This window comes from Diceros bicornis, chromosome 26, assembly GCF_020826845.1.
Source record: "Diceros bicornis minor isolate mBicDic1 chromosome 26, mDicBic1.mat.cur, whole genome shotgun sequence".
NCBI classification, from domain to species: domain Eukaryota; kingdom Metazoa; phylum Chordata; class Mammalia; order Perissodactyla; family Rhinocerotidae; genus Diceros; species Diceros bicornis.
In genome coordinates this window covers 40744991-40767759 of record NC_080765.1, presented here as the reverse complement: position 1 = coordinate 40767759, position 22769 = coordinate 40744991, and the positions used below count along the sequence as shown (strand labels likewise).

The window sequence follows — 22769 nt, the reverse complement described above, 5'->3', positions numbered from 1 at the left end:
TGCCCATGCCTCAGAAAGGAGAGGTTAGCAGCGCCCAGCTGGAGAGTTTGAACTTGACCTTGAGGATGATGGGCAGCCTGAGATGACATGAATCACCCCGACGTCACAGTGACAAGCTGCCCGGGCCCACAGCTGCTTTCTGTCCAGCTCCTTAACACATTCAGGCCGCCCAGGGATGGCCAGTGACATCGACTCTGCTTTCGTCCACCCTCTCTGTACACTACGTGAGCACACTCCAGTCTTTCCTTCATTCATTCATTCAACAAATTGAATTTGTTGAGCAGCTCCTGTGTGCCAGGCATGGATCTAGGGACCACTGGGAACAGACGAGTAAACAAAATAGACAAAACTCCCTGGCCTCTGGAGCTTACAGTCTGGTGGGGGCAGACAGATAAGCACATATGTAGGTAAACAAGTCTGCCAGGTGAGGAGCGCTTTGGAGAAAAATAAGGGGAGAGCTGGTTATTTTAAATAGTATGGTCAGGGAAGGTGTCTTATGGAGAAGGTGATGCTTCAGCAAAGGCCTGAAGGAGGGAGGGAAGGGAAGAAGGCAGGTGGGTGTCTAGGGGAGAGGCATCCCCCAGAATGGGACAGCCAGTGCAAAACACTTGAAGGGGACCATGCTGATCAGAGCGGCTGGAGCAGGGACAGTAGGGGATGAGGTAGGCAGGGAATGGCTGTGAGAACACTGGCTTCTCTTTCTGTTCAAGATGGGGAGCCTCAAGTGGTTTGAACAGAGGAGGGACATGATCTGACTTTTGTTTTTAAAGGATCGCTTTGCCTGCTTTATTCTACTAGTGTGAAGACAAAAACCCCAGGGTGTGAACACCACCTTCCTCCGTGCCCTGCCAGCAGTCCCACACCCACTGAGGACAGCGCAGAGCACCCTCGGTGAACAAGAGAGAGAACAAGAACCAGCACGGTGTCCCAAGACGCCCAGCCAGCTGTCCGTGTGCTGCCCTGGGGAGCTCAGGAAACACAATCCATTTCCTCAAAAAACACTTCTTTTTCTTATTTATGTTGCTTGGTCGCCCTGTCAACCCCCTGTGTTTTATCAACAGTAACCATGAAACTGACGTAGACCCTCTTTGGTCTTGAAAACAGAAATCCATTTAAAAATAAAGACAAGGGTGCCAGCTGAGGCGCTGTGTGTGCCCATGTGTGCCATCTGCGGCTCTCTGTGCTTGGAAGTAAAGTGCAACATTTGTATCGGATTATTTCCCGTTAGACTCAAATTAAGACGGAGATTCTTCATTCGCCTGGTGTTGGGGACTTAATGACTGGATGAATGAATGAAATAACTACCAGCTATTATTAATAGAGTACTAAGAGCAAGGATGATAACAATAATTCATAAATAGCTGGCATGCTGATTAACAGCACAAGCTCTAGAGCCCTATTACCTAGGTTCGAATCCAAGCCTCGCCACTTAGTAGTTAGGTGACCTTGGGCGAGTTATCTGACCGCCCCCCACGCGCAGACCCGTCCCACCCAGCCCCGCCACCCCAGCAACGCCAGGCACGTGACAGCAATGCGCGCACGTGAGAACTACGCCTCCTCCCGCCGCCCCGGCGTCTCCCCGGAGCCCAGAGCTAAGACTGCAGGTGTCAGCTGGTGGCCCCGGCACGCATGCGCGGGCCAGGCAGATGGGCGTGGCCAAGGGGCGGTGCGGGCGGGCGGACGCAGAGTGGGCGGGGCCGCGCCTGCGCAGGCCGCCTGCCATGGCGGCCGCCTGAGCCGCGCGGCGAGGTTGTCGCGTGGGACTCCAGGTTGCGCCCCGCGGCGGGTAAGCTGCTGGGAGTGGCGGCGGGTCCGGGTAGGACGCAGGGGGCCTCCTGGTACCGTGCTTGGCTTTGAAATCCGGGCTCCCACGGATCCGAGGCGAAGTCCCCACTCTTCAGCCTCAGTATCCCCTGCTAAGGTATTCAAGGGCGTTGGGGTAAGGAGTCCATGTTCTTATCTGGGCTTCTGCTTGGAGTCCAAGCAGCCCCCTCTCTTCCGGATGAGAAAGGGATGCCCGAGCTGTAACTGCCTTTTAAGAGAGCGATTCTTAACGCACAAGGTTGGGATTCAGGGAGGCGGCAAGACAGAACGAGGAGCCCCTGACCCCGTCTCTGTGGCCAGAGCCAAGTCTTTTCCCTGCACCCCCGGGCCTTGGTTCCTCCAACTTCCCAGTCTTCACGCCCTGCCTTCCGTTATCCTGCGCCTGGCTGTGAACCGTCATAGAATCGCGCCCAGTTCTTGATTGTTGAATGAGTGAGTGAGTGAGTGACACCTGCCGGAGAGAAAGACGGGAAGGCGGGGAGGTATTTCAACCCCCTGACCCCAGCAAACTGCTTTTTGGGGCAACCCTGACCAGGGAACCATAGGAGAGGAGGGATGACAGTGTCTGAGTCTGGCCCCACAACCTTAGAAGAGCCAAGGCTCTTGTCAGCAGCTGCTGCGGGATGAACCTGCAGTGCGAAGGAGGGGCGGGGTCCCATCTGCATCCAGGTCTCCTTTGCCTGCTCTGCCTAGAGAGGAGAGGGGCCTGAAGCCCAGCCAGCCCCAGCATTCCCAGATGGTGACTCTGAGTCAGCTGTTCCTAAGCAGAGAAACTGACTATTGCCTTTCCCATCTTCCCAGCACACCCTTTAACAATAATTATTATTATTATTGCTATAGTGATAATGCTTACTGTTATTTATTGAGCGTTGACTATGTCCTGAACCCTAAAACTGATCGTCTCATTCAATCCTCACACAGGCCCTGAGATAGGTACCAGGCGCCTCCATATCCCAGGTGTCTGGTTCTGGGAAAAGCCCCTTAAAGGAAATCCACTTCGCCTGGTATCTTAGTTGTAGACTAGCCTGGTAATTTGCATTTTAAAACTAAAAATTCAACTAGAAATTAAGAATGAGTTTATTTTTTGTCTATGTTTAAGAAAATTTGGTAATATTATGCTCATTTTTGCAAAGAGCAAAGAACATTCATTTTCTGGGATGTAATTTTTTTGACAAAATTGTACTATTGCAAGGAACAGCATCCTTTGGTTCATGCTTGACTCTCAGCATCATCACAGAGGATCTAATTTTTTTCCTCCAAAACTATAGGCGGAAGTTCTCATTTTTTCGCCAGGACATATTTCAGTCCTGGGAAGGCCAAGTCTGCCTCTTCCAGGGTTCAGTCTAATTTTTCCAGTCCTCATGGGCTTTTGCCTGAGAGTCGAGCATTTCTCCTCCATCACGTTCATTGACATCATGAAATCCTGCATCAGTATACCAGATTCACAGCCTCGCTTCACAGCCTGCCTGCTTTGTGCTGGCTTATATAGTGTCAGGTGGAAAAGCCAGCATGGGGACTAATTTAATAAGGGGCTAGCTTCTTTATAAATTTCTGTGTTGGGACAACTTTTGCTTCCCCATAGCAAGTACTTAAGTGTGGGACCTCCTGTTAATGTGTACTCAGGTCGTGAGGACAGCCTGGGTTAGGATGACCCCGTGCTCCAGTTGGAGAAATGGAGGCGCAGAGAGGTTTCATGAAATGAAGCTAATGCACCCATCTGCCCAGGTCGGAACGGTTCCGTAGGAGGTCAGGGATTATGGGCAGGTTTGGGTGCAACACCTGAAACCAGCCCCAGGACAGGAAGTTGCTGGTATTTATTAACAACTGCTGTAACCAAAGACTCTGCTTGGCACTTCAGCCCCCAGTAACCCTGCGAGTTGAGAACATAACTGAAGAAACAGGCCCAGAGAGGTGAAGTGATTTTCCCAAGGTCACACAGCGAGGAGGTGGGAGACTAGGGTTCACATGTGCTCTGCCCAGCACCCAAGCCCGTGGCTTGTCTGCACGCTGCTGAGGTGGAACATTGGGCTGGAGGGAGATACTTCCTGTTTTTCACCACCCTGCCTCAGGCATGGTTTGCCAAATTTTAGTTATTGTGTCACCATCATAACTTTTTCATATCTATATATCACCTATACGATGATTCCCTTAATTGCTTTTCCTTTAAATCCACTCAATTTTTTTTTCTTATTTAAAAAGGAAGCGGGCTGGCCCCGTGGCTTAGCGGTTAAGTGTGCACGCTCCGCTACTGGCGGCCCGGGTTCGGATCCCGGGTGCGCACCTACGCACCGCTTCTCCGGCCATGCTGAAGCCGCGTCCCACATGCAGCAACTAGAAGGATGTGCAACTATGACATACAACTATCTACTGGGACTTTGGGGGGGGAAATAAATAAATAAAATTATTAAAAATAAATAAATAAAAAGAAAGCTTTAAAACAACCAATGGTATGTGGCTAGCTGGGGTCAACTTCTAGAATAAAAAAGACTAAAGAGAGAAGAACTAAATGTAAAGCATAAATTGTGATTGAATACTGCTTTGGGAAAATCTAGCTGTGAAAAACATTTGGATGACAAATGGAGAAAATTGACTATGGACTGGGTTTTAGATGACACAAGGGAATCGTTAATTACCTTAGGTTGCTAATGGTCTCGTGGTTATATAGCAGCGTGTTCTCGGGAAGAAGAATTTAGGGGTAAAATGTGATGTCTAGAATGTACTCTCAGATAGTTCGGGGGAGAAAAAGCCCTGATAGGTCGAGCGAGCACATATGCCACAATGTTGCTTATCATTCAATCTAAGTAGTGAGTGTATGGTTGTTTGTTATGCTCTGCCCTAACTTTCTTGTCTATCTGAAAATTTTTGTAATAAAAAGTTGGAAAAAATTTAGAGGGAAAGAAAACTTTATTAGTATAAATGGAAATCCAGATCCCTTGCCATGAATAAAAGATTACTACGAAAATGAACACAGTGCAAACAAAAGAACACAATTCTAGCTGGTTTCTGGTCCCTAGCCCAGGCTCTGAGACTTTCTTTTAGAAAAAATTAAAAGAGAATTGAAAGGGAAGCACTTTCCCAGAATGATGCAAACCTATTACCACCTAGCTGGGGTGTGTTTACACCATTCTCCTTCCGGACCTCCTGTCCTGAGGACCTGTTCTCACCTCTCAGGTGCTGCTGTCCCATGATTAACGTGGAGCCTGGGCCGTGGTAGTGGCTGCCACCTGAGCCATGGACGAGGTCACCTTCAAAAGCGACACTGTGCTGTCAGACGTCCACCTGTACACCCCGAACCAGAGACACCTCATGGTGCGACTCAACAGTGTGGGGCAGCCTGGTAAGGTCCTGGTGTGTGCAGAGGGCCACAGCACCCAGGGGGCCCATTTTGTTTTCTGCTTTCTCATACTCATTTTTGGGGGAAAAGATTGGGAAGAGTGGATTGTTTAGTTGTTATCCTTGCTCCCGTTCTTAAGTGCCTTTCTTTCATTGAGTAAACTCCTGTGCTTTCCCGAGCACCTGCTGTGTGCCAGGCCCAGGGCTGGGTGCTGGGAATGCAGAAGCGAATGAGCCAAGCTCTGCCCCCAGAGAGCCTGTGGTCCAGTAGGGAGACAGGGCACGGGCTCCATCTTCGCGCTGCCCTCCATCCGCACTGCCCCTCCCTCCTGCATGGCTTGCCTGGCTGCCTCTGTCTCCTCCCACCAGGGCTTCGTGGTTTTTCGCCTGCACACCCTCCCTGTGCTCATCTCCCCATCGGCCAAGGGGATCTTTAGAAAATGCAAATCACATCCCTGTCCTGATTTAGATCCTCCAGTGCTTCCCTTTGCTCTTAGAATAAAATCAGACTCCTCACCTTGGCCTGCAAGGCCCAGCCCAACCCAGACTCTCCTGTGTGTCCACACCTCCCTCTCCCTCTCTGCTCTGCAGCCACTTTTTGTCCCTCACACACTGCTCGCACCTTCCTCCCTCAGTGCCTTTACTCTTGCTGTTCACTCTGCCCAGACGTTCTTCCCCCTCAGCCCTGGTGTCTCAGATGACATCTCAGACAGGCCCTCCCTGGCCACCCTCCCCAGGTCTGATCACCCTGCCTTAGCTTCTCGTTCTGGTGTGATCAGTAATTCCCCTTTCTCTCGTGTCCCAATTTGGATTCCTGGATTCAGGAAACCGAGGCTCAGAACAGAGGTGACTTCCCTGGGGTCAGACTCCCGCCCAGGACTGTCTGCTCAAGTCCTGGCATCCCCTGCCTCCAGCCCGCCCCTCCTGGCTCACACACTGCTACTGAAACTTGTCCCAGTGATGTTCTGACCACCAGATGGTGAGGACACTTCATATCCTTGTGCTGTCCTCCAGACCTTAAGAAGTGGAGCAGTGTAGTCAGATGAGCATCAGCTTAGGACTCGAGCAGACAGGGTTTGAGTCTTGCCTCAGCCTCAGCCACATCCGAAGCTGTGTGGCCTTGATCAGCTCACTTAACCTCTAAGCCTCAGTTTCCATGTCTCTAAGATGGAGCCAGTGCTGCCATCTTCATGGCGACTCTGAGGACTGAGTGAGCCGCCGTGGGCGGACTGCCTACACTGTAGGTGCTCATCAGTGGCAGGTGCGCTCAATGGTGCTTATGGCTGCTTTGGTGGCCCCAGCATCACAGCTGAATCAGACGGGCCTTTTCTGCTGGCATTAGTGTGTCTCTGCCTGGTGTTTAAGACTCTTTCCAGTTGAAAATCAAATGTTCCAAAACAAGGAGAGGAAGGAAAAAAGGAACGACAGCTTGGAAATATTCACCTTTTGTGTTTTGTCTTGCTTTCAGTTTTCCTGTCCCAGTTCAAGCTTCTGTGGAATGAAGACTCTTGGGCAGACTCAGGGGTTGAGGGTGGCAGTCACGGAGGTGTTTGCGCAGAGGAGGCTCCTCCCGCTGGGACGGACAGCACGGGGTCCCCATCGGGGTGTGGCCGCAGTAGTGAGGGGGCGGGAGCTCAGCTGGACGAGGATGGCGATTTGGACGTCGTGAGAAGACCACGGGCTGCCTCTGACTCCGACCCGGCGGGGCCTTCGAGAGACAAGGTACATCCCGTGATTCTAACGCAGGAAGAAGACGACCTCCTGGGAGACGAAGCCCAAGAAAGCAGCCCCCCCGATGTCATCAAAATAGGTAAATACAGGTCTGGCTCACCTACCACTCAGGCAGCTCCTCAGTATCCACCAGGGCACAGGTGTGTTTGTGCAATGGCTCTGTGTTCAGGCCCGGGCAAGGGTATTATGGGACAAGACGGGCGTCAGGACCAGCTCAGGTGAAACTGGGAGCCATTAGTGCCACTGCCAGCAGGGGGAGCTTTCCAGAACACAGTCAGGTCACCCTCCTGCTCGAGACTCCTCATGGCTCCCCGTTGCCCTCAGGATGCAGTGCAGACAACCCAGCCTCACTCACAAGACCCTCTGTGACGTGGCTCTGCTCACCTCTCCAGGCTCAACTCTCACCACCACTGGGCCTCACACCTTTCCTTGCACTTTCTCCCCTGTGGCCTCCTTCCTGGGATGCCTCCCCCAGCCTCTGCTTTCTTAACACATCTCTCATTGTCATACATGTCCCGGCTTGGCCATCGCCGCCTCCAGGCCTTGCTGCTGCTGCCTCCCACGTCCATGTTCTGATCCAACTTGGCATGCTGGGGGTATGGGTCAAGGTAGGGTTTGTGGACGACTTGGCCAACCTGGGCTGGCAGCAGGGGGCCGTGGGAGATTCCGGAGCTGGAGCGTGCCGGAGGGACGGGGAGATAGATCCACGTTACTCTGGAGGAGTGTTGTGGTCCAGTCAGGCAGACCAGGAGCTGGGAAAGGGGAGGTGCTGAGCGGGGCGGAGAAGAGGTTGCAGTGGGCACTGAGAAGCAGGATCAAGAATGTCCACCATCCGGGTGTAGAGGCAGGGCAGGGGGCCTGGCGACTCCAGGACTCCACGTGTCTGGAGGTGCCGGGAGCAGTGAGGAGCCAGGACGGGAGGTGAGCCGGCAAAGGACACGCGCCTGCTGTGCTTTCATGTTTCACCTCATCACCTCGTGCAGTCTTCACAGCCCCCCTCGGGACGTACGGATGAGGAAGGGACAAGCCCTTCCTTGTTGCGGTGCGGAAGGTTCTGAAGCCACGTGGTCCATGTCCACAGCCAGGACTCTTGCCACCCCCAGCATTGCTCGTTGTGGGGAGGAGCTCTGGTTCGAGTCTGTTCATTGAGATCCAGAGTCCATTGAGATCTGGGGTCCCTGATGGTGGCTGACGTCCCAAGGAAAGGCCTCCCCAGCACTGGCCCAGGCTAAGGGCATGGCGTCAGTTGGAGCACTCTCAAAAACAGACAGAGCATCAGCCCCGATATCCATCCGCCCCTCCGTTCATCCATTCAGCAGTTCCTGAGGGCCTGCTGGGTACCAGGCAGGCTCTGTTCTAGACCACTCTGGGGGCCAACATGCCATTCTCACCAGAACCTTACTCCGTATTTTCCGTGGATTATCTCTGGTCCTCTCCAGGGATGAGTACTCCTGTTTCACCGAGGAGGGAACTGAGGCTCAGGTTGAGGAGCTTGCCTGAGGTCACACTGCTGGTCAGTGGCAGAGCCACGATTCCCACGCAGGTCCGTCTGACACCACAGCCTGTGTTCTCACCCACGTCGTGTGATGAGCGTTTGGAAGTGGCTAGGAAAGGACTGTTTCTCGAGGGCATCAGTGAGGACGCGTCTCCCTCTCAGCCTCACTCACGTGGCTGCCCTGAGGAGGGGGCAGCAGACTTGGTTCTTCCACACAAGGGTTGGGCCTCCAGCGTGCGTGTGTTTAACGTTCTGGGAATTGACCGTCCTGAAGGCTGAGAATAGAGTCCCAGGGGAACGAGCCGGTGCCTGGCCAGCACCCCTGCCTGCCCTTTCCACTGATCTCGCCGAGGCCCCCGTGTCACGTTGCCTGGATGTTCACCTTCCTTTTCAGCTCGCTGAAACCTAGAATGTTTATCCATGGACCTGCGAGGAATCTACAGACCCAAGGTTCAAAGTAAATTGTGATCGCGTTCCCCATTTTATAGATAAAGAAACTGAGACCCAAAGAGAACTCGGAAGAGGCAAGGCTGGAACTCAGGCTGTGGGAATCCCGGTGATGTGCCTTTTCCACTGGCCGAGTGAATTGAGCAAGTGGCTTAACCTCTCGGAGCTCAGTTTCCCTGTCTGTAAAATGGGTGTAACTTCTGGTTGTGAGGAGCTAAGGGAGGTGGCACATTAGCTCTTAGCACGGGGCTTGGCACAGAGTAAGTGTTTACTGAGTGTGAGCTGCCGTCAGCTTTGGTTCCTGGGGATCACCTGAGGGGGGATGAAAGACCTGCTCAGAAAGAGAGTCTCGGTTCCTGCAGGTCTAGAGTCTCTGTTAGCAAATAGGCTGCGACCAGTGGTTTGGGACTCGGGTGGAGGCGGGATACAGGTCAGATTCCAATCTGAGTGTCTCCTCGTGGGTGGAGCTCCTCAGGCCGGACTGTCATGTCTTCTGATGCCACTGGAATTGTTTAAATATGAATTGTGATTTTCTACCGGGGCGGGGGCCCCCCCAACCCTGGTGAGGGGAGTCAGTGAGCCCCACGGATGAGGCGATGATGCTATTTCTGCATTTTGTAAAGGAGCAAACTGTGGCCCTGACTGAGGAATTCAGTGACTCAGTCACTGAGCTAGAACGTGACAGAACCTGGTTCCCACGCAGGCCTATCTAACCTCCCTCCACGTTTTCTCTCAGGGAAGCAGCCCCGCCTGAATACAGCTGGGGGCAAAACTTACATCCACGAACCCCTCGGAGAAAAGGGCCAAGTATGAGCAAGATCCCGATGGGGGGACCCCCAGGGGCTGGGGAGCAGAGGACACCGGGGATGCTGGGCCAGGCCGACAGGAAAGAGAAGGTGGAAGGTGGAGGAGGCCCGTGTGAGGGCACACGAGCCACACCCAGGATGGTGCGTGGTGGGGCTGCAGAGACTGGGTAAGAGGGACGGTGGGGGCGGGGGAGCCCCCTCAGAGGGTCTGGAGCAGGACTGTGGAAGCGAGGACCCCGGGGAGGCCTCTTTCCCTCCCCTCTAAGCCTTCAACCTGCCAGCTGAGGCCCTGTGCCCCTTACTCTGGGAGCCTCTGCTTTTTAAACCCTGTGCCTAGGCAGCCTGTGGGGTTCTGACCGCTTCAGGAGGAACCTCTCCCCTCTCGGGGGAGAAGCAGGCAGACAGCCTCACTTGGACCCCCATGTCTGCCACTTACCTGCTCTGTGACCTCGGGCGGCCTGTGTCACCTCCCTCAGCCGCATTGTCCTCATCTGTAAGATAGCACTCGAACCTGTGTCTCGGGCGGTCTTGAGGAGTAAACAAGGTCTTGCCCGTGAAGCATTGAGCACGGTGCCTGGTGCGGAGAGGATGCACTTTTCCCATCACTTTGACAACCACAGTGCTGAGCCTCAGCATCAGTGTCGTCTTCTGTAAAATGGGGTGGTGGCAGCTACTCCACAGGACTGCTGTGAGTGAGCATCAAGTAGTGACGTCACAGTGGCACCCAGCGCAGGCCTGGCTCAGGGCAGGGGTCGTCCCATAAGTGTGCAGTGCGGGACTCTGTTATCAGTGGACGTTTTTGTTCCAGTTTCAAACCAAGTGGGTATATGTTGGGCTTTAGCAATCTAAAGTCCTTCAGAAAGGGGCGTAATTTACTTAAAGTGACTCCTTCCAAGCCACAATGTCAAATCCAGCCAAGACGCTGGTGAGCAGTTCATTAGCCTCCTTTTATTCGGAGATCAGTTTCTAAGTCTGCGTGAAGGGCAGAAGCCTCTGGTCATATTTATCCTGGAGAAGCCCTCAGACAGCAGCTTGGTCCCCAGGAGGGCTGCACTCAGCCAGTTTCTCACCTGGCTTGGGGACAGATGGCCGCTGCTTCAGTTGAACACCACACAGAGCAGTTGGCAGACGTTCTAGACCTCAGTTTTACAAATGGCACTCATCTTTAAACACAGCAGTGCCCTTGGCACTGTGGGATGCTCCCACCTTGAGAGCTCAAGGGGACTGAAAACAAACGAGAGAGCGACAGTGCACCTGACCTCCCAGGGCAGACCCTCCCGGAGGGGAGCATGGCGGCGTCCCCCACTACTCACCCCCAGGCTGGTCTCCTCCTCCCCATCCCCAGGCCCTGCTCCTGTGTTATTGTGAGCGTGTGGTTTGATTTGTGTGAGTCTGATGAGAGTGCAAGGCTGCCCCCCTGCGTGTGTTGTGTCTGTTTTAATTTGATAGCCATCACCGAGTATAAACATGAAAGCCAGTTCTTATTTAAAAGCAAAAATGTTTGACGTCATTTGTTTTTCTCTTTAATCTCGTTTCTATTTCTACCCCCCACCACCACCATCAGATTTCATCCTAAAATATCTTGTGCTTGAGAATTATCATCCTTACTTATCATACTTCACCTAAAAAAGGATATAAATTCAAACTTATTTTGTTAACTCCTAATGTGGTTCTAAGTGTAAGAAAATATTTTGGAATGAGTTGTGATTATTATTAGCAAACAACTGATGAAAACAACATAAATGTATCACAATTGTAATATACAGTTATTGAACATAAAAAAGTAGAGTATTTGATTAGATGGGGCCAAGACCTTTTGTGACCCTAGTCTCCGGGCTGTGGGACAGAGATGCGCAGTCATCTGAAAGAGAGTGAACCATGGTGCCTGGTCTGGGAGCGAAGCTCAGACACCTGGTAGCACAGCCTGTGTTTCTGCTCTTTAGAATGCCCGACTCCAACACCCACCCGACCGTGTCTGCAGATTGCTGTGCCCCGTCTGTCTTCTGTCCATCCCCTCTTTCACAGTGGCCCTTTCTCTTTTGGTTTCCATCCTGTCCAGAGCACACCATGGCCACCCCCCTGGAGGATGTTGGCAAGCAGGTGGGTAGGTCCCATCCAATTCCCGTGGCCCTGAAGGGTCTCTCCTGAGCCTCATGTCACCTGTCTCCCCTCCAGGTGTGGCGGGGCGCCCTGCTCCTGGCGGACTACATCCTGTTCCAATGGGACCTCTTCCAGGGACGCACCGTGCTGGAGCTCGGGGCGGGCACGGGGCTCACCAGCATCGTCGCAGCCACCGTGGCGCAGACCGTGTATTGTACAGGTAACGCCCGCTGTCCCAGGCTGAGGAGAAGGAGTCTGTGCACATGCAGGTACTGACTTTAAAGTCAGGGAGCGAAACTGGAAATTGGACGTTGGCCGGCTTTGACGTTGCCGCCTGTTCCGCTGGTTTTCTCCACCGCACCCTCGTTTTCTCAGTAACGTCAGAGTGACCCAGCCACACCCAGCCCATGGCTACAGCATCACCAGCAGGTACGGGACCACTTAGCTTCACGAGGCACTGGCGGCGCTGCTGGTACCTCTGCTCACATCCCTGCAAAAGAGCAAGCATCTCGGAAAACCATGAGGAGCGTGCCTTTTATTAGGCTTACAAACAAGCTTACTATTTTTCCCTCATTATAGAAATCTTGCCTACTCTGTGGAAAACTTGTAGAACAGCAAATAAAAATTACCCGTAATTTTGCAGTCCCCAGGTTCACTCAACAGTATGCAGTTTATTGAGCACCTGCTGTGTGCCAGACGCGCCTGTAGATGCGGGAGATCCAGGAGCGCGCAGAGAACAGTCAAGTCACCGTCTTCAGGGAGCTTACCTTCTGGAATCTGTATTTTAACTGTATATACTTGTTTATAATATTTTTCCTAATAATTCCCAAATAATTCCTGACATCAAACTATATATGTTCAGTGCTGTCTTCTGCCAAAAATGTTGAAAGACATTTTTTCGAGAGCATTTTCCCATCTCATTAAAAATAATTCATAAATACAACTTTTAATGATTAGGTAATATTTCATCTTTTTTTCTTTTTTACCATTCTCCTTTTTCTGGACATTTTGGTTCCCGTATTTTTTGTTCTATTTTTTTGCACTTGTCAGTTGCACTGCGATGAACACTTTTGTACATTGTTGTCTGATGATCCTCAGACTAGATTCCTCAAACTGGGTATGACCTTTCTCAAGCTTTTGATACGTGTTGCCAACTGATTTCTTTTTAAATTTTTTATTTTGAAATAATATCACACTGACATAGAAGTTGTCCCTCACTGGTGACATCTTACGTAACCATAGGTGATGAAAACCAGCAAATTGACCTGAGTGCAGTACTCACAGCTACATCTCAGACTTGCCAACGTGCTTTTTCAGGAGTGCACCAGTTGATAAGAGTAGCGTCTCATCGGTTGAGGAAGAGGAGTATATTTTTTAAATCTTGACCATCTGTGGTCAGAAAATGCTACCGGCTGATATGATTTGCATCTCGTTGATTCCCAGTGAGCGTTTTCATGGCGTGCGTCTTTTGCTTCTGAGATCAGAAAGGGGAAGCTAGGGGTGGCCTGTGACTGGGCATGCTTTCAGATGTCCTGAGTTAACCACTGGTCAGGAGTCTGCAGGCAGCTACCCTTTTTGCTGCTCCTTGACCGCTTCCTGTGAATTGCCAGTGAGCACTTCTCCAAGTCAAGAGCTGTGCTCTCTGCATGGCGCCGAATAGTGGGATGCAGTCCAGTTTTCTTACCCTCGAGAGTTTGCATTTAGATGCACGGTACAGTTAGTAAAGCCCTTCCCCGTGCATCAGCACCTGCCTGTAGCTTCACAGTGACCCTGGGCAGGCGCCAGGGAGCGTCTTACCATCTGCTTTGTCCAGCTGGGCAGACTGAAGCTGAGGTCGAACGGCTGACCCAAGGTCAGACCCACAGCTGACGACTCACAGCATGGTGCCCTTCCTTAGTGGGGGTTTTCAGACTGTTTTCCATGGAGCTGAGTTCCCTGAGAGTCGGCCACCCCCTTCAGCCACAGCTGCCCCTCTCTTACCTGTTGTGTAGAATTCCACACAAGGTCTGTTTTGTGTGTGTGTGTGTGAGGAAGATCAGCCCTGAGCTAACATCTGTGCTAATCCTCCTCTTTTTGCTGAGGAAGACCGGCCCTGAGCTAACATCTATTGCCAGTCCTCCTCGTTTTTTTCCCCAAAGCCCCAGTAGATGGTTGTATGTCATTGTTGCACATCCCTCTAGTTGCCGTATGTGGGACGTGGCCTCAGCACGGCTAGAGAAGCCGTGCGTCGGTGCGCGCCCCGGATCCGAACCCGGGCTGCCAATAGCGGAGCGTGTGCACTTTACTGCTAAGCCACGGGGCCGACCCCTTGAGGTCTGTTTTGATAAAAACTATCATAAAGGCATAAAACCTGCTGAACCAGTCAGGCACACACCATCAATGTTCTCTTCACCCAGTGGCCCAGAAGAAGGGACAGATCGGTCCCTTTGGTAAGCAGGGAGCTCCCTAACCTTTCCCAGGCTCTGCATGGCCCTTGGGATGGAGACAGTCTAGTCCCCAGGGAGTCTACAATGTGTAGCATGGGGACGCCCACAGCCGCAGTGGGCCAGGAAGTGTCATTAACAAGACTTTCTCTGCCTTCCACACATACCTTCTCCTAATTGAAAATTAATTTTTGGCAAAGCACTGCCCGTACCCCCATCCCTCTTCAAGGATTCACTTGTACTATGTACTCAGTTCACTGAGTACTGCGACTCAGTTCTGCCAAAACAATGGGAAACCAGTGCTGAAATGATGGGAAACCCCACCTGATCCGAGTAGCAGGCGGCTCAGGAATATGCATGGCAGCCACAGTGAATCACGCACAAGAGAGCAGGCCTCCAGCCGGTTGGCATCTGCTCTGCATCTCAGTCACATCCAAATGGCCTTCTGACTCGGGTCGGTTTTCTGGAGTGTCAAAGAGTGAGCCTAGATTTAGAGTCAGACACCTGGGTTCAAGTCCCACCCTGGCTCCTACAGTCACGTGACTACTCGAGCCTCTCACCTGTGAAATGGGGATCACGATACCACCATGTGGTTATGAGAAACATTCAAGCTGGGCTGTAGGAAGTGCCATGCGGGTTCATACGCTCTGGAGTGTTGAGAGCTCTCACCCTTCCCTCTGGAGTGTCCCCACCAGCATGATCATCTCTTATTTGAGGAAAAGATTACTGGAAAGAGCCTGAAGGTGAACATACTTAATTTTGGCAGCAAAACACACAGGAGAAACTCGGGTTTCCATTGTGCACCTTTCTGCGGTCGTGCTGCTGATGCCAGCTCTCTCTGGGCAAAAACACGGACATAGAAGTGTCGTAACGGCTGGTGCTTCATGGCATGCCCTCCTGTCGTTCCAGATGTCGGTGCCGATCTCTTGGCCATGTGCCAGCGAAACATTGCCCTCAACAGCCACCTGACTGCTGCTGGAGGTGAGGCCCAGGAGCAGGGAGGTTTCTCTGTTTGGCGGGTGGGACAGAGACCCAGTACCGTGACGTTGGGAGACGGGGTTCCACCTGCTTCCCTTCACATGGTAAATGGAGGGAGCAGACGTTGTCTTAGCTTCACGTAGCCCCAGGTCACAGACGACTCTGTCCTGTGTCATCTCCTGCTTCCCGTGCCCACTGCTGCGTCCTACTTCACTTCTCTCCTGGCCCTCGGCAGTGGCCCCCTACCTACCCTCCCCAGCTCCTGGTCTGACTCCCCAAGCTGTCCTCCATGTCGTGTCCAGAGTGATTTTCTAAGATGCAAGCCTGACCTCTTCCAGGGGTGAAGTCCAGGCTCTTCCTCTGGCTCCCAAACCTCCTGGTCTGGCCCCTGCCTGCTTTTCCTGCCTCCTCTCCTGACAGCCCCACTGTCCAGCCCTGCTTCCAGCGAGCCCAGGACTCCTTTCACATGCCCTTCCCTCTGCCTGGAATGGCCCCCACCCCCCTCTGCCTGATCATCAGGGTCCTGCACCGCCTGCAGGAAGACGCTCATGAGACAGATGCCGGCAGCCGGCTCCGAACTGGACTCCTGGTCACGCCTTCCTCCTCGAGCAGCTGAGGGCACTTTTCCAGACTCAGAGCCGCTCACTCCTGCCCACAGCCCTCAGACCCTTCAGAGAGATTTGCCATTGCTCTCCGAGTACAGACCAGCTCCTTTGCTTGTCCCAGCCCCCTCCATCCACCACAGGGGCTCCCGCACTCCAGCGTGGCCTTGTTTGAGGTTCCCTCCCATCAGGGCCTTTGCACTTGCCGTTCCTCTGCCTGGAATGTTCTCTCCCTCTTCCTCCTGTCATGTCAGTTCCTAATCGTGCTCAGGTCTCCAGCCCTCCAGATGAGGTCACAGTCCCCTAACAGACTCTCGTGACACCTTGAACCATCACATTTTGACATTTGTTTGTATGGCTGGTTGATTGGTGTCTGCCACCCATAGACCCCGTGAGAGCAGGGCCCTGTCTGTGTCTGACCCCACTGTTACAGTGTTTGTTGAATGCCCGGTGTACAGTAGGCAGTCACAAAGGAGCAGGCATGACTCACCGTCTCTTTGAAGCACCCCCGGCACCCCTGTCTTACACCAGAGCCCCTCTCTCCTCCTGTGCCCCTGCCACGGCCTTTTCACATTGCCCTGACCACAGTGCCTGGTTGGTGTCTCTCCTAGACTGCTGGTCCCCAGAGACGGGAACATGTCTCATAAATCTGATTCCCCATGTCCAGCACAGGACCTGATACTTAGTACTCAAAAAATGTTTGATAGGTAGAAGGAAAGAAGAGAGGGAGGATGTTTATGGATGAGTAGGAAGATGGATGGATAAGAAGGAGGGGAGGAAGGATAGCAGAAGGCTGGGAGGATGGATGGAAGGAAGGAAGGAGGGCTAAGAGGGTAGATGGATGAAAAGGAGGATGGATAGATGGATTTTGGTGTATGGTGTAAGAGTTTATTTTTTTTCCTAATTGTTTTTAGGGTTTGGGGGGTTCTGTGTTTGTTTTTACAGGTGGCATAGTTAAGGTCAAAGAACTGGATTGGCTGAAAGACGACCTCTGCACAGGTGCGTGTCTGCCTCTCCTGTCCCATCTGATTCAGTGGTTCCTTGTGATACCTCGAGGCCATCAGCCCTCGGGCCTTGACTGACAGGCAGAGGCCTGGCTGCTGCTGCTGTCCCCTGGCTCATGGCAAGTCCTCTCCATGGCTGATGGGTGACGGCTGTCATTCTTGGAGCACCTGCCGTGTACTCAGCTCCTTATGTTCATTCTGTCATTCAGACCCCACAGTGTCACTGTGCAGTAGTTGTGGTAATGCCTGAATTAGGAGTGAAGACTGATGCTCAGAGGGGTTGAGTGTCTGGCCAGGGTCGCATGGCTGGTACTTGGCAGGATCAGGGTGTGAACCCAAGTCTGTCGGACTCCAGGGCGTAGACCACTTCCCTGCAAACCGTGTGCGGGAAGCAGCCTCCCGCTTGGCACCCTGTCGTCTGCCCACAGCAGGGAGTTGGCCACGGGGGTCAGGGCCCTGGGTGGGAGAATTCTCTAAATTCCTTACACAGACTGTTCCAGACCTGTGTGCTTGTCTCTCTTTGTATAAAAACTTCTCCCTTTCAGACATCATGTGAGGAAATCATTGCTTGTCCAGAGTACCTGTCACCTACCAAGCACTTAGTGTACGTTAGGTCCTTCGATCTCCCAGCAGTCCTATGAGGGAAGTAGTATTATATCCATTCTAGTGCCAAACTGAAACCCAGAAAAGTGCAGCACCTTCTCAGCGTTGCACAGCAAATGGGGGCAGGAGTGCCGTGGACACAGGTACAGACCGTGTGCTACGCAGGCTCCCGGCCAGGGCAGCAGGTCAGCCACCATCCGCCTGCCCCTCACTGCCTGAGTGGGCTCCTCTTCCACTGTGGTTCTCCACGGGGGTGGCCGGGGCCCTGAAGCCGGGTGCTGGGATTCAGGTCTGCCTGGCGGCCCTCAGGCGGCTGAGCTTCCCCCAGCCCCATTCTTCTTCCTGGGGCTTCTGTCAGGCAGTCTCTGGGTTAGAGCTGGTGGCCCACAGAGAAAGGAATGCGCACAAGGCAGCCTTTCTCCTTTCCCAGATCCCGAGGTCCCCTTCAGCTGGTCGGACGAGGACGTCTCCGACTTGTACAGCCACACCACCGTTCTTCTTGCAGCCGAAGGTGAGAACATCCTCCTTGTCACAGCCGCTGTCACTGTCATGGATAGTCAGGTGCAGTATCCCTGCCCCTCCATGGAGTTCTCTGCATTTTAGAACAGTCTTTCCAGGGCCAACCACGGTGGCCTAGTGGTTAAGTTTGGCATGCTCTGCTTCAGAGGCCCGGGTTTGGTTCCCAGGCACAGACCTACACCACTTGTCTGTCAGTGGCCATGCTGTGGTGGCGACCCGCATACAAAATAGAGGAAGATTGGTGCAGACGTTAGCTGAGGGCAAAGCTTCCTCAGCAAAAAAAACAGTCTTTCCAGGACATTCCACCACATCTATGTGCAGTTTTAATTCCAAGAACTGTTGCTATCCTGTATCTGTAAGAATTCTCTCCCTAGTGTCCGTGAGGTCCTCTGAGGGACAGGTTTCTCTGATATTTGCCTGTTTTCTTCCCTGCAGTGTTTTACGACGATGACTTAACTGACGCTCTCTTTAAAACACTCTTCCGACTTGCTCACAAATTGAAAAATGCCTGCATAGCCATTCTGTCTGTAGAGAAGAGGTGAGCTCCGCCCCTGCGGCTGTGCCGCCTTCCCGAGAGCCAGACTCCCACCTTCTGAGTGCGTCCTCATCAGTGTCGTCATCGTCTCTCACTCACTGAGCACCTGCTGTGTGCCAGGCCCGTGCTAGTCCTTTACACACGTGCTCTCATTTAATCCACATCCCAGCCGCGCCCGTGTGTAGGCGCTGCCACCCCCATTTTTCAGATGAAGAGAGGAAGGCCGAGAGACGTCGGGGAGCCTGTCCAGGCCACAGCTGGTCAGTGAGTAGATGAGGACTCAAGTGCAGACTGTGCTACACAGCTGAGCCGCGGGGCCACCAGACTGTCAGGACCACTCCTCTTTCTGAACATTCTCTCCAGGGTGCCGTCTGTCTCCTCAGCTGCCCAGGTCCCCGTCTCCTCCCTGATGCAGACAGAGCCCCTCCAGGTGTTTCCGCCTGAATATCCTAAAACGTTAGGGCTCGCACTGATGGAGTGTCCATCTCGTGATGGGCGCAGTGCTGGATGCTCTGTATAGTTTTCTCTGATTCTTATGATAGTCCACAACATTCCTGAAGGCAGTGGAGACTAGGTAGCAAAAGCCATAAAACCAGACATGTTTATTGACCCAGCAGTTCAACCTCTAGAGATTCGCCCTGTGGAAGCGATCACAGCTTGTACAGAGCTGGCCACAGGGTCATCTCTGTTGTTTATACTGGTAATATCACAGACCCACGTGAAGGCACACGTGACCAATGGCAGCCTCGCTTGGTTGACCTCACTTGGGTTCTGATTTTGTAGACAGTAAAGGAAAAAATCGAGACAGGAAAAGTTGAACACTGGATATTTGATGTTAAACAGTTATCCTTAAATGTGTCTTAGGTGAAAAGAGCTTTGTCTTTTCAGGGTGCATGCTGACGTTTATGGCGGAAGGGCATGTGCTTTTCAGGAGTCGGGGGAGGGGTGGAGGGCAGAAGTGGCAGTGGCTGTGAGTTAATGGTGGTGAAAGCTGGCCAGTTCGTCGTACTGTTCTCGTCCCTTTATATGCCTGAAATTTTTCATAATAAAAGGTTTTGGAGAGAAAAGGGAAAGAGGCAAAGAATTAGAATTTCATGTTAAATCATATTGCAGATGAGGGTGTAGAAAGGTGCTAGTGGCCAGGCCGGGAATGCTCTGTGAGGACTCAGTTCTGAAGTTGCGCCGCCCCCCCCCCCACCGAAATCTCCCCAACCCCACCAACTTCCCAGCCATCTGCTCTCTGCCCACCATGGTCTCAGAGGCCTCTGCACTTCCCTCTGCCCCTGCCCCTTGTCCACTGCATCAAGTCACGGGCAGCCCAGGCGCCAGATCTGTGCCAGGTGCAGGTGGGGGAGGCCAGTCCTCAGGTGCTGGCCCGCCTCCCCCTCTTACACCAGTTTGTGGCTCCTCAGACACAAGGGCTGTCTTTCGAGTAGTGTCATCTTGGGCACGTGACTTCACCTTTCTGAGCCTCAGTTTCCACGTCTAGAAAATGGAGGTGGTAACCGTTTCCACCCCCAGGCTCTCCCACAGATTCGGGAAGGAAGTGCCCGTAGGTGCTCAGCACGCAGTAGGTATGCAGTTAGAATCCACCGACGTGACGTGGGATCAGAGGCAGCAGGAAGGCGGTCTGTGCCAGAACCACGAGCCCTCCTGGGGGTGACAAGCAGTGCGTGTGTCGGCTGCTTGTTTGCAGGCTGAACTTCACGCTGAGACACCTGGACGTCACATGCGAAGCCTATGACCACTTCCGCTCTGCCCTGCACCGGCTGGAGAAGCTCGCTGGCGGCCGGCGGCGCTTCGTGGTGGAGCCCGTGGAAGCCTCCTTCCCGCAGCGCCTCGCGTATGAGCGCATCCAGCAGCTGGTAAGTGCAGTCCCGGCCCTCGTGAGGGGCCACTTCTGCCTCTGGCATGATGCTCTTGACTCTGGGGCAAAGGAGATGGTGCACCAAGGGGGCGGAGGAACAGCTAGCACGGAGAAGGCCGTGGCTTCAGTGAAGCCTGTGGTGGGATCTCACCCGTTCTTAATGGTCACCTCGTCCGGGGGTGGGCCTGCTGGGCACGCCTCGCCTCCGGCTACATAGCTCGTTCTTCACGCTTCAGGGGAAGCCAGCCTGGGGGCGGAAGGCTGTGTGGGTCGCGGGAAGTCAGTGGAGGCACTTGGGTGCTGATGGTCTCATCTTCACTGTGGAAAGATGCTGGCTCTCGGACGAGGCAGGCTCCTGTAGTGACCCATGAGCCTGCCAACCCTGCACGGCAGGAGCCCATCATCTCAGGCCTCCGAGTTCCCTCCTAACGCTGCAGCTGCCGGGCGCTGCGCTGAGCTCCTTGTGTCCACTGTCTCAGTGCCGGGACGAGGCAGGTCACCCAGCCAGGAGACGGCAGAGCTGGGACAATCCTACAGCCACGTCGCTGCTTCTTACCGTTTTAAAACCCAGCACATGGGGAAAATTTGAAAAGTCAAAATTATTCTTGAAAATCCCTTCAAATTACCAGGCACTGGATTCATAGAAGTGCAAAGGTGGAGAATTAGTGTCCTGTTTTCTTTGCCTTTGGCTGCGGCCTCCCTTCCTCTGGGTCTCTGGAGACCAGGCCGGTTCTGAGGAGGAGGTGACAAAGGGCTCTGTCTCTCTCATGCTCCCTGTGTGTCCCCGGCAAGTGCAGCCCTGCATTTGTGTGGTCCCCGTGTGCGAGGAGGAACCTCTTATTGCCGCGCCGCCTCTGGGCAGCGCGCTGGGGACGGCAGACGGGCTCCTTGTGCTAGTGAGGACGCAAGGTTTCCACTAAGACCTTGGTGTGGTCCGTACCTTCTCCACCTGCCAGCATTAAGAGGAGCGTCGTGTGGCCCAGAAACTCGGCCACGCTGCATGACGCTAAAGGCATCCCCAGATGGAGACATTGTGGCCACTTGCTGCCCTTCTCCTGGTCCCCTTTTGATTGTGGGCCGTCCTGTTGCCCCTGGATTAATGCCAGGACCCACCCATCCGGCTTCCCCCGCCAAAGCAGAGAACAGCCCGGGGCGGCGAGGCCGCAGGCAGCTCCCGCTCCCGCAGGAGCCTGCGTGCCCCTGCGCTTCACAGCTCCCGTGCTGTTGGCTTTCTCGCGGGTTCCCTCCCTCTGTGGAACTGCGGCAGTCTCGCTTGCGGACCTCAGGAATCTCTCCTTTCTCTGTTTGCTGCAGGAGCTCTGGAAGATCTGTGTGGAGCCAGTAACGTGAGCCATCACATCCGCAAGCACCACGGCTCGACTGTTCCTGTAGTAGCTTCCTAATAAAATCAGGAGCTCACACAGCAACGTGCTTGAGGTTTGATCATTTTCACAATATGGCAAATGGACCTGATATGACCCCAGGTGGTTTCCGGGAGTCTGTCGCTGCCCCCACCAGCAGCTGGAGAACGCCGCTGCTCGGGCTGGGAGTCCAGCTAGTTGCGGGTGTTTTTCAAGCTGCCAGCTTGGAATATGTGTCCAGGATGTTTCGAGAGCTGCTTGGTCAAGTTGGGCAAGTGTCCTCAACTTGATTCCACTCAAGTCAGTTACTTTAACCATGCACTTCCCTTGGGGGCAGGGGGCCAGGGCTGCACCACCAGTCTTTTATGCTCCTCTCTGTGAACTGCTTACAAACGCTTTGATATCGTCGCCGTGATTGCCGTAATAACACCACTCAAGATGGGGCACAGGAGCCTCATTTCCCTCAAGGCTGCTTGTGCTCCGACCCTGTCCCTCTGGTGGCGCTGGCTCCTGAACTGAACTCGATTGGTACCTTGGTACGTGACCTTTGTTTTCTGATTTAACCCTTTATGACCCAAATCAGGTGTGCTTAGAACAAGCGTGAGAGCCGCTCTCATGGGTCCTGTGTGGTGGACCCATGGTGTGGTGTTCTGCGTCATCTCCCTTCCTTGTCTGGGCCTGTTCCCCTCCTCCCTCAGTCTCCCTCTCATCTTGCATCTGTCTGGTTTCTTATCTTTTCCTCTGTCTGTGCCTCTCTCCTCTCCACCCCTCCCTGTCGCCATCCCCCGTCCCCTGTCAGTCTGTGCCGCTCTCCCACTGGCTCTCCCTCCTCCTCTCTCCTTCCTTCCAGGTTGGGCCCTGTCTTCCTGCAGCTCCCCTTCCCCTGTCTCGCTGCTCCTGTACTCTCCTCCAGGCCCCTCCCCACCTGCCGCTCCCGCCCAGATCTCCTCCTGGCATCTCTCCAGCCCTCCAGCTGTCCGTGCCTCCACGCCCTCCTCCCCAAGCACCCAGGTCACATTCCCAGGCCCGTCATATCCCCAGTCGTTTGACTTAATCCAGACACCAGGGGCCAGGCATTTGCAAATCTCGTCCCCACCAACTCAAGGAGGTCGGCAGCCTGATTATACTCATTTAACAGGTG

The 22769-nt window shown here is 53.5% G+C and overlaps 1 protein-coding gene across 3 annotated transcripts; it reads left to right on the top strand.

The window, feature by feature from the left end:
- The first annotated feature begins 1718 nt into the window (after positions 1-1718).
- Positions 1719-22154, top strand: METTL22 (methyltransferase 22, Kin17 lysine). 3 transcript variants are annotated; one of them, XM_058570095.1, is made up of 11 exons: positions 1719-1786; positions 4996-5161; positions 6626-6967; positions 11696-11736; positions 11812-11956; positions 15069-15140; positions 16685-16738; positions 17777-17857; positions 18301-18403; positions 20097-20265; positions 21582-22154. In XM_058570095.1, exons 2-11 carry the CDS (start codon positions 5056-5058, stop codon positions 21615-21617), a joined length of 1149 nt encoding a protein of 382 aa, XP_058426078.1. In that variant the 5' UTR covers positions 1719-1786; positions 4996-5055; the 3' UTR covers positions 21618-22154. The 3 variants fall into 3 exon arrangements, with proteins under 3 accessions (XP_058426078.1, XP_058426079.1, XP_058426077.1); XM_058570094.1 differs by lacking the exon at positions 1719-1786 and adding an exon at positions 1804-1939; XM_058570096.1 differs by lacking the exons at positions 1719-1786; positions 11696-11736 and adding an exon at positions 1803-1939 and having other exon boundaries at positions 6626-6879.
- Positions 22155-22769: the final 615 nt, after the last annotated feature.

What these genes read in the sequence shown, in the direction of transcription:
- METTL22 (XM_058570095.1), top strand. Translation starts at nt 5,056, where the DNA reads ATGGACGAGGTCACCTTCAAAAGCGACACTGTGCTGTCAGACGTCCAC. An exon ending in CGTTCTTCTTGCAGCCGAAG is followed by an intron (nt 17,858 to 18,300) that starts GTGAGAACATCC and finishes TCTTCCCTGCAG; the next exon opens with TGTTTTACGACGATGACTTA. An exon ending in ATGAGCGCATCCAGCAGCTG is followed by an intron (nt 20,266 to 21,581) that starts GTAAGTGCAGTC and finishes TGTTTGCTGCAG; the next exon opens with GAGCTCTGGAAGATCTGTGT.